This window comes from Oxyura jamaicensis, chromosome 20 (genome assembly GCF_011077185.1).
Source record: "Oxyura jamaicensis isolate SHBP4307 breed ruddy duck chromosome 20, BPBGC_Ojam_1.0, whole genome shotgun sequence".
In the NCBI taxonomy this organism is placed as follows: domain Eukaryota; kingdom Metazoa; phylum Chordata; class Aves; order Anseriformes; family Anatidae; genus Oxyura; species Oxyura jamaicensis.
The window spans coordinates 14,882,504-14,892,335 of NC_048912.1; the positions used below are offsets into that span (position 1 = coordinate 14,882,504).

Genomic DNA, 9,832 nt, shown 5'->3' on the forward strand with positions numbered 1-9,832 from the left:
CCGGGGCGCCCCTCGTCCTCCCCGGGGCGCCCCTCGTCCTCCCCGGGCGCTCCTCGACCCTCTTTCCTCTCTTGCAGCACCGCGGCTTCCACTTTTAAGGACTTTGAGTTGGCGTCAGTGCAGCAGAGACCGGACACTGTGTTGAGGCAGCGCTTCAGGGAGCGGCTCCGAGGGGAGGAGCGGACAAAATCCATCTTGACCAAGCCCAGGACCAACCGCTTCGTCAAGCTGGCGGTGATGGGGCTGACGGTCGCGCTGGGAGCAGCCGCCCTGGCCGTGGTGAAGAGCGCGCTGGAGTGGGCGCCCAAGTTTGAACTGCAGATCTTCCCCTGAGGCCGGGGGACGTGGCCCTTTCCCCGTCTCCGCATCCCTCACCAATACGGGATGACGCTTGCTGAAAGGACGTGTCTGGAAGCGACCTACCTGAAGTTTTCTATTCTCGGCCTTTGCGAGAGACTGGTGGGAAGCAGCCCGGGAGGGTCGCTCCCCGCGCCCACGCTCACCTCGTCCCCTCCTCCCCGCGCAGGTGGCTACGAGTGGGGAGCTGCGCCTGGGCTTTGCCGAAGCGATCCCACGGCCTCCCTTGGGGTTGCTCGGTGGGAGCGAGGGCAGATGCTCGCCTGGAGGAGGGCGTCCCAGCAGGGTTAGGCCCTTCGTGTGCAGGGCCGAGGGGCCGTTACACTCCTGAGGAGCCCTCTGGCTCCGCGTCACCTCCCTGCTGCCCGGGCTCCTGCCTTCGCTCGCATCCGCCAGTGCTCTGACCTTTCTCTTTGCTTTAGGCACCTCTGAGTAGAGGCAAACCTTTCCCAGCCCCCTGCCACGAGGCCGTCTCCCACGCCTGACACTCCGGGACTCCGTTTGCTTCCTCATCCTTGTGGTCTGGTCGGTTTGCAGGGCGGAACGGCAGGGGACAGGGGACGGGGGCACGTCCGCGGGACCGCCGGATGGAGCGGGGTCCTGCACGAGGTGAGACGAGCGTCCCTCATCCGTTAGCACTCACTGCAGCCTCTCACAGCTCTGGGAGCGGGTTCTGAGGTGGGGAAAGGCTTCTTCCACCTTTTCAGACAGTTTGCACAGGACAGGAGTCGTCGGTGTAGGAGCCTGCCACAATTCTCCCCCGCGAACTGCTCAGACCAGCGTCACCCACCGGGATTTCCCGGAAAGACCCCCCCGACCCCTGCAGCCCCCGTCCCCTGCCTGTCCCCTGACAGCCTGGCTGCTCCCTGCCCACCGGGGAAGCTCAGCAGCACTCCTAAAGATCTCCCTGTCCCCCCTACACAAAGCCAACAGACACTCTCTGCCTCTACCTCTCCCCCGAGCTGCTAAACCCTCCCGCAAGTGCCCTTACCTGCCCCGTGCCGCTTCCCCCCCCGGCTGCCTGCCCCCGCCGCCTCGTGCCCAAAGCCGCCTGCGCCGTGCCCAGGGGCTGCACGCCCAAAGAGCCAGCGTTGGGCGAAGAGCTGCAGGTTTCTGGTGATGGAAGGAAACTCTCGCCCCGCGAGGCTCAGCACCCTCCTGTCCCCAGCGCCCTGCGTGCGAATTCATCCCCAGGCCGTGCGTGGGGTTGCTCTGGGGGCTCACCTGGGGCAGGTGGGGGAAGCAGGACCTGTTCCCTTGCCCGCGGTGGTGTCTCGGGGCCGTGGCTGGCTCGTGCCGGGGCTGTCCCCACTGCTCCTGAGGGCTGGGGACAGGCCCCGGCTCTCCGGTCCCGTGGCCGCAGGCAGCGGGGTGCGATCCTGCACGCACCGGGACCGGCCAGGCAGCACCGGGGAGGGGGGCAGGCTGTGACTTAGCACTTTAGAAACTCGTGGTACAGGAGAGTTTGTGGTGGCCGTGCCATGAGCCAGGGGTGCTGCCGGGGGTCCGGTCCCCCACCCGGGGCCATTCAGGACCCCGCTGCCCCCGGCTGAGGAGCAGTTCCCGCAGCCCCGCGCGCTGCCCCCCCCTGCACTTTAATTCCTGCGTTGTCCGGGGCCGGGAGGTGGTCTCTTGGGGTGCTTCGGTTCCTCTGTACAGATTTTACGTACCTGTGTAAATGCGGATTTGTACAAACCCTCTAACTGTAAAGTAAACACTTGCTAAACACGGTTCCCTCTCCTCGGGCAGCGCCGACCCTGCAGCGCGTGGGAAGAGGAGCGGGAGCAGCAGAGCCCGAGGAGGCTTTTGTGCTGCTGCCAGGGCTGGGGGGACGCCAGGTCCTGCTCGTGCCACAGGCTCGCTGTCCCCGCTGTCCCCATGCCAGCAGTGCCACAGGGCTGGAAATAGCCTGGCCCAGCAGCCCCCGTGTGCCCGGGGCAGGAGGAGATCCCGGTGCTGCCCGGGCACGGTGCCCCTCGGTGTGGCTGCGGGGCCGGGGCCGTGTTTACCAGCGAGGCCGGGGTTATTTTTATCTTGCTCCGACTTCCTCTCGAGAACAATTTTCTTAACAGCACTCGCAGTCCTTGCAGAGGAAGGCGCTGGCAGAGGCCCCACGGTGCTGGCTGCCCCCCTGCCCCTTCCCCCAGGGCGCGGTCGGGCTGGGGGGACGCGTTGGGGGGACGCGTTGGGGACCCCTCGGTGGGGTTCGGTCCTTGGTGCTTGCAGAGGGGCTGCTCCCGGCCCGACTGCAACCCGGTGGAGGAGGAGAGGAGTTTGCTTGTCTTAAATGAGAGCAAGAAAAGGGCCCCTCGGGAGCTGGGCAGCGAGGGGCTGGGGTCCAGGTGGGTCCAACCCATGGGCACGTGCGTCCCTCGCAGGCAGGGGATGGCGCTGGGCGCAGTGAGCCCCCGGGGCCTGGCTGGGATCCAGGATCCGGGATGGGATCTGATGGGATTGGGCTAGGGCCAGCTGGGATCCGGTCAGTGTTGGGGGGCTGCTCCCACCCCACCCCACCCGTGAGCTGCGCTGCGATGTCCCAGCCCAAGCAGCCTCCCCAGCTCAGGGGTTTGACACAGCCACAGCACCAGAGCCAGGGGGTTCTCAGCATCTTTACTGAGCACTTCAGCAGCTGGAACACGGGGGGGGGGGCACCCTGCGGGGTGCAGCTGGGTGTCCCCCGCTGCCCCCCAAGCCTCACGTCTCCCTCCAGGGCTGGACGCCGTGGATGCGGGAGGCACCGAACGGCACCGCCGGGGCCGGGGGGGCTGCCACGCAGGATGGGCGAGAGCTGCTGCTCCTCTTCCTGGGGGCGTCGCGGGGCCCCCCCCGGCACGGCCCAGCACGCACGAGAGGAGCCCCACGGCGCTCAGCACCCCGGCGGCCGCGCACAGCGCCAGACCCAGCAGCCGGCACGCGCCCAGCGCCCGGTTGTAGCGCACTGCCTGCAGGTCCAGCACCACGAAGTCCCCCTCCCCGACGCCCTCCAGCTTGGGGGGCACCAGCGAGCCCGTGGCCAGGGCGGCCGCCCCCGCCAGCAGGAGCAGGGTCCCCGTGGAGAGGCTCACCTGGGGACAGGGGCGCAGGGCTCGGGGTCGGTGCGGGATGGGGACGCCCAAGTGGGGCTCAGGGTGCCGGGGATGGATGCGCCCCACGCGGGACAGGGTGGGAAGAAGGATGTGGGGGTGTGTGGGGGGGTCTCTTACCTTCCAGATAATGGAGGGCCAGGTGCCGGGGGGGGCGGGTTGACGAGGACTCGGTCCCATCCCCATCCGGGCTGGCCCTGGTGCAGTCCTCGTAGAAGAGGTGGAGGTAGGAGCGCACCCCGTACCACCGCCCCTGCGCCACGCTGGGTCCGCGGCCGCAGCTGCAGGGAGCCCCGCGGGCGGGCATCGGGCCTGGGGGGGCACAGAGGGGGCAAGGGGGGGGGGAACCCAGAGCCAGAGCCCTCCCCGCAGCCACAGCACCTGCGGGGCTGAGCCAGGTCCTGCCCCCAGCTGGGGCCCCGGGGTGCTGGTGACGGGTGCGTGCTCCTGGCTCATTTTGGGAAGCACCAAGGGGGGAACCCCAAAAACTGCCCGTCCGTGCTCAGGACAGCAAGACCACTTCCTCGGGGGTACCGGGGGCATCCTGGTGCTTATCCCCATGGGGCATTCCCAAGGGATGGAGTTCAGGGGGAGATGGGGGGGGGGTGACGACTGTCCCCTGCCCCATCCTGGGGTGGCTCCAGCCCTGGCACAGCCCCGTGCCGGCAGGATGAGGCCCTGCATCAGGCCATCAGCAGCCACCCAATCGCTGGTGGTGGGGAAGGAGGGGGGGTGGCAGGGGGGAGGGGGGGGGGGGACACGGCCACCGCTGAGTCCCCACCAGGCACTGAAGCCCCTTTGGGGTGACCGCCTCGCAGGGACACGGCCACCACCACGCTCGGGCCACCACGTCCCCAGTGGGGCATTGCCATGGGAACTGCCTGCTCAGCCCTTCGTCACCGCGTCCCCGCAGCGTGTGCAGGGAGGGGAGGGGGGACGCTGGGACCCTTTCGGTGCCGGCTGCGAGCTGAACAAAGCCCTGAGCTGGAGAGGGCTGGGGGGGGGGCTGCCCCCATCGCTGGGGACATTCTGGTGCCACTGCCCCCATGCAGCAGCTGGGTCCTTCGTGCACACAGGGGGTGCTGCCTGAGTTGGGGGGGGGTGGTACCCTCATCCTGCACCCCCTCATGCACCCCCACACAGCCTCACCCCTGCCCACACCCCCCTTTGCTCCCCTCTTACCTCCGGGGGGGGCTTCAGCGCATCCTTCCCCGTCCCGGTGCCGTCACACCAGCGCTCGCCCTGCTGTCCCCGTGGCCGGCAGGGACCCCGCAGCTGGACCCAGGGCTTCGAGGCAGCGCTGGGCACCGCACGGCTCCCGGGGGGGGCGGTTTGGGGTGTCAGGGAGGGGGGAGCAGGGAGCTCAGGTCCCTGCTGCGTGGCCGGGAGCTGCCGTCACCGCCTGCGAGCCGCTGCCACCGTGTGAGTCAGAGCAGGGCCGGCGGCGGGGGCACGTGGCTGGCGGCAGCAGCGGCCGCTCGGCGAGGCCAGGACGGGCCCACGGGCACCCGGCTCCCCCCGGCGCTGGCCCTGGACCCCACGCAGGAACCCGGACCCGTGGGCTTGGAGGGGGGGGGAGGGCAAAGGGAGGGGAGGGGGCTGCCGTGCCAGGGCCCTGGTGCCACCGGGATCACGGCTGGGGCCCCCGGTGCTGGTGCAGTCCCACGGCGGGTGCCGCACCATGGGCTGGGGGGGGCACAGCAGCACGGCCCCCCCGGCACCAGCCTGGTGCCATCAGCCCTGGGTGGGGAGGGGATGGGAGGGGAGGGGAGGGCAGGCGGTACCCAGGGATGCTCCAGGCTCCCTTGTTGCCATGGCAACTGCTGGAGGGGGGGAGTGATGCAGGCATCGCGTGCTCCCCTCGTGGACCCCTTTTGGGGCCGGATTAGGGCTCACCTGGACGGGTGGGGACCCCGCGGGGGGCGTGGGGGCTGCGTGGGCAGCTGGGGGCGTGGAGCACACACAGAGCAGGCGTGAGCACACGCTCGTATGTGTGAACACACAGACGTGCACAGACACACAGACACACACACGCTCCCCATCTGCCTGTGTCCGGGCAGGGTGAAGCTCCAGTGGGTGCCCATCGGGCTCCGGTGGGTCAGGGTGGGAGCAGAGGGGGTGCTGGGGGAGCCTGGGGTCATTTTGGGGTGCCCTGGGTGGGCACGGGGCCATGGGGCCACGTGGGGATCCCACAGGGTGCTGGGGCCGGGAGCTGGCCCCCGGTGCGGGCAGGGAGGCGCGGGGCGGCGCAGCAGGAGCCGGAGGCGCGCGGAGCAGACCACCACACTTTATTCCATAGTCACAACACCAGGATAAACCATTAGCCGAGCTTCCACATAACCGGCCCCGGCCGCGGCTCGGGCCGTGCCCTGCTCCGCCAGGCCGGCGCCCCAGGACGCCAGGTACAGGACCCCTCACGAACACAGCACCAACGGAAAACCCCGAGCGCTCGCCGCGGCTCCGGCCCGCTCGGCCGCCGCCCGGGCGGCTTCTTCCTGAGAGAGGTTTGTTTATTTTTATTATTTTTATTATTAATTTATTATTATTATTATTATTATTTGTCGCTAGTGATGAGGGATGGCGCAGGCACACTCGCTCGCACACGCGCGCCAGCCAGCACCGGGCAGCGGGGGGGCTCGGCGGGACGGACGCGGGGGCTCTAAGCACTACAACCACACGGCACAGAAAAATCCACCACGGCCACGACGCGCTCGCCCCGCCGGACGCACCCCGCGAGGCAGGGGAAGGGGGGACGGGGACGAAGCAAATGGTGTTGTGCTTGAGGCCGGGCTCCGGCTCGCGGTGCTGAGCCAGAGCCTGCTCCTGAGGAAACGCCCGGCAGCGCCCCGGGATGAGCAGACGCAGGATGCCGGCCCCTCACCGTGGCCTCGAGCCCTGCCCGTACTGGGGGGGGCTTCAGCACTGCCCTGGGAGGGGTACTGGGGGGCTCCGGGCAGGGCACGAGCACCCTGAGAAGGCAGCGAGGTGCTGGGCGAGAGCTGTGTGCCGGGAAGCCCTTGAGTGGAGCCGCGGGCGCCCGCGAACCCCAAACCCGGCTCGTGATGGGGATCCCCGGGGCGAGCAGGAGCGGGCTGGGGGCACCGCTGCCCCCCTGGTATTTGGCTTTGCTGAGTTTGGTGGGAACGGCCTGGAGGGGGTGCCCGGGGCTGGGGGGGGGAGAGGGGGGGACAGGGACGCGCTCTACACGGGGAACACGCGGCTGGTGCGTGGTGCCCGCCTGGCTGGGCAGGCTCACACCCGCACCGGGGCTTACTTAAACACCGTGGGTAACGACGCCAGACACACACACACGCACGGCTACCTCTACACACCTACACATCGAAATGCTGATGGCCGGTGGGCTCACGGGAGGCGGCTGGAGCAGAGCCCCCCCCCGCGGCCACCGGGCACCGGGGCTGGAGGACACCAGGCGCCCTTGAGCAGGGACGGGGGACGCGGCACTCCCCACGGCTCCTCCCAGCGCCGCGGGGCTGTGGCCGTGCCCACCGGTGATGGGGACGGGGGGGGGGTCCCCTCTGAGAAGCCCCGTGGAGGGGGACGCCGGGGGGCTGAGCTGCAACGGGTGGGCACAAAGCACACAGCCGGAGGAAGGGGCAGCCCCAACTGGGGGAGGGAGCCCCAAAGTGGGGAGGGGGAGCCCCAAAGTGGTGAGGGAGCCCGGCTGCCCCCGGCACACCGCTGCCTGGATAGGGCCAGGGGGGCTCCCACGTGCCCCAGAGCCCCGCTTGGCATCTGGGGACCTGAGAGGTGGCTTCACGCCGCGGTCCCTGCCGTGCCGATGTGGGACAGGGCTCTGAGCCCAGCGCGGCTCCTCTGGGCTCCGTCCCCGGGGCTTGAATGCTCGGGGCCCCCACCACCCGCCCCGGGCAGCCCAGCCCTCCCTGAGCGCAGCCCCCTGCCCGCGCAGCCCACCCTGCCGCCGGCCGGCCCCGCGGCCACGTGCTCGCAGGCAGCGGCAGGAGGCGGATCGCTGCGGAAGGAGCCATTAGGAAAAGCAAAGAAAAAAACCCGGCTGGGGGAGCCTCTGCGGCAGGACCTGCCCTGCTGGGAAGCTCGGCGGCGGTGCTCTGCGGTGAAGCCCGTGCTCACGGCACGGCCGACACCAGGGCGCATCGCGGAGCATCGCCGTGCCGGAGCGCTGCCCGCAGCCCGCAAACCCGCCAGCATCGCTGCCGGCGGCCCCGTTCGGGGGCTGGCTTCAGGCAGATCTCCCGCAGCAGCCCTTCCCAGAGCCCTGCCTGCATGCTCGCTGCTGGCACAGCACACGGCAGCTGGGCACGGTGGGACCCGGCTCTGCTTGGCCACAGGGAGCCAGCCTGGCACGGGCGCAGGCTCCAAGGGTGCCCCACGGGTGCTAAATCCCAGCTGGGCTGCCCCGGGCACGGCTTGGCCCCGGCCTGGGCTCGCTGCTGGCACCAGGGCGCGGGGTGGCTGCGGGCAGGGGATCCCCCGCGGCACAGGCGCCTCCGCACGAATGTCTGGAGAGAGGAAAAACTCAGCCTCCCCGCTCCACGTGCGGATCACGTGCGTGCAACTTCGCTCTTCCCCAACCTGAGCGGCGGGGAGCGCGCGCGCCGCAGCAAAATCGCAGCGAGCGCGCCGGTCCCATGGGACCCCCAAACCCCAAAGCCGGGGACCCCCCGGAACGGGGCACCCCTTGGGGGGGGGGGGGGGGGCGTGCCCTGCATGGGCTCTGCCGCCCCGGAAAGCCCTGGGCGCACGGCGTGGCCAGCGGGAGCCCTCCCCAAGGGCTGCTACAAGGAGGAGGAGAAAATTGAAGACGCGCTCTAAATGCAGCCAAAAAGCAAAAAAATAAAGAAATAAAAATGGGCTGTTCCCCGAGGTGCACGGCGGGGGCCGAGGAAAGGCGGGCAGGGAGGACCGAGGCTGGCGTGGGTGCTCCCGCTGCCCGAGAGCGAGGCGGGGACGCCGGGAGCACCGGGAGCAGCCATGGCCGGCGCCGTGGCAGCCGCCGACAATGAAACCCCCGTCGGAGCCTCGCTTTGCACGGGCAGGGGGACGCGGCGGCGAGCCACGCGGCTCGTGGCGAGGGCTCGCGGGGCGAGGAGCAGCGGGGAGGCAGCCCTGCACCGCGGCGGGCGGAGGAGGAGGAGAGGGAGGAAGAGGAGTGGGTGTGTGCCGGGGGGATGGGGGGAGCAGGGAGCTCTGCCTTCCAGCGGCTTCAAGGCAAAATACCTGATTCCTGCATGTAAACAGCTGGTTTCGGTTTTGTTTTTGTTTTTTTTTTTTTTTGATACGACCTGATTGTGGGAAAAAAGGAAAGAGAGTTACCTGCAGAGCGCGGCACTCAGTAGGTAAAGACCAAGTCCGAGATGCTGGACATGAGCCAGTCCCCCGCGATCATCTCCGTCACCTCGGGCGTGCAATAGTCCGGGAACTCGAAGTGCGAGGAGCCTCCCCGCGGGAAGAGGTCGAGGTCCTTGTCGAAGCCGCACCAGTCCAGGGCGCCGCAGGCCGTGCTGGCGGGGGCCCGGCCGGGCACGACGCCCAGCAGCTCTTCCTCCAGCTCCTCGTCGGAGGAGCTGAAGGAGGAGGGCGGCGACCCGGCCGACATGGGCGAGGGCGTCCCGCTCTCCGGGGACGTCCCCGGCTCAGCACCGGCGGCGGCGGGGCTGGGGGGCGCGGGGGGCTCGGCGGGGCTGCGCTCGCCGGCGGGCACCGGGGGCCAGGCGGCCGTGCCGGGAGCCGTGGGGCAGTCCTCGGCGGGCACCTCGGCATCCGGCTCCCGCGGCGCGCCCGGTTCGGGGCCGGCGGACGGCTTGGCGTGCTGCCTTCGCCCGGCGGGGACGCGGCCGAGCACCGAGGGCTTGATCTTGACCGGGAGGCGCGGGCGAGCGGCGGCGGCGCCCACCTTGCCCTTTTTCCGCGGCCGGTACTTGTAGTCGGGGTAGTCGGCCATGTGCTTGAGGCGCAGGCGCTCGGCCTCGCGGACAAAGGGGATCTTCTCGGAGTCGTGCAGGAGCTGCCAGCGGCGGCCCAGGCGCTTGGAGATCTCGGCGTTGTGCATGTCGGGCCACTGGTCCATGATCTTGCGGCGCTCGTGCTGCGACCACACCATGAAGGCGTTCATGGGCCGCTTGATGTGCCCGCTGGGCGTCTTGCACCACGCCGGTTCCGACGCTCGACCGGGAACCGGGGGGCACGGCTCCCGCCGACCCTCCGCGCCCCGGCCCCGTGCGGATCGCTGCACCATGCCGCCCGCCGGCACCGCCACCGGGCTCCCCCGTGCTCCGCCGCCGCTTCCCCGCCCGCCACCGCCGCCGCCGCCGCCCCCCCCCCGCCGGCCGCTACGCCCCCATTGTGCCGAACGGGCGGCGGCGGCGGGGCGGGGCGCAGGGGGCCGCGGCGGG

At 70.2% G+C, this 9,832-nt stretch overlaps 3 protein-coding genes across 4 annotated transcripts in view; 1 reads left to right on the forward strand and 2 right to left on the reverse strand.

The window, feature by feature from the left end:
* TBC1D20 (TBC1 domain family member 20) overlaps positions 1-542 on the forward strand; it is a 6,909-nt gene extending 6,367 nt beyond the window's left edge. The window contains exon 8 of one of the 2 annotated variants that reach the window (XM_035343600.1): positions 78-542. In XM_035343600.1, coding sequence (XP_035199491.1) covers positions 78-333 — 256 coding nt within the window. In that variant the 3' untranslated portion in view covers positions 334-542. The remainder of the gene's footprint in view (positions 1-77) is intronic. The other variant, XM_035343601.1, reaches the window with a different exon arrangement.
* A 2,295-nt stretch (positions 543-2,837) lies between these two features.
* NRSN2 (neurensin 2) lies at positions 2,838-3,844 on the reverse strand. Its single transcript, XM_035344158.1, is given in 3 exon segments — positions 2,838-3,422; positions 3,561-3,581; positions 3,583-3,844. Coding segments are annotated over 3 exon segments (771 nt in total). The 5' UTR covers positions 3,748-3,844.
* A 3,456-nt stretch (positions 3,845-7,300) lies between these two features.
* On the reverse strand, positions 7,301-9,809 carry SOX12 (SRY-box transcription factor 12). The gene is made up of 2 exons (XM_035343609.1): positions 8,754-9,809; positions 7,301-7,939 (listed from the first exon to the last, which is right to left on the reverse strand). The coding sequence occupies exon 1, from the start codon at positions 9,673-9,675 to the stop codon at positions 8,770-8,772; it is 906 nt and encodes a 301-aa protein (XP_035199500.1). The 5' UTR covers positions 9,676-9,809; the 3' UTR covers positions 7,301-7,939; positions 8,754-8,769.
* Between the last annotated feature and the right edge of the window lie 23 nt (positions 9,810-9,832).

What these genes read in the sequence shown, in the direction of transcription:
- SOX12 (XM_035343609.1), bottom strand. Translation starts at nt 9,675, where the DNA reads ATGGTGCAGCGATCCGCACGGGGCCGGGGCGCGGAGGGTCGGCGGGAG.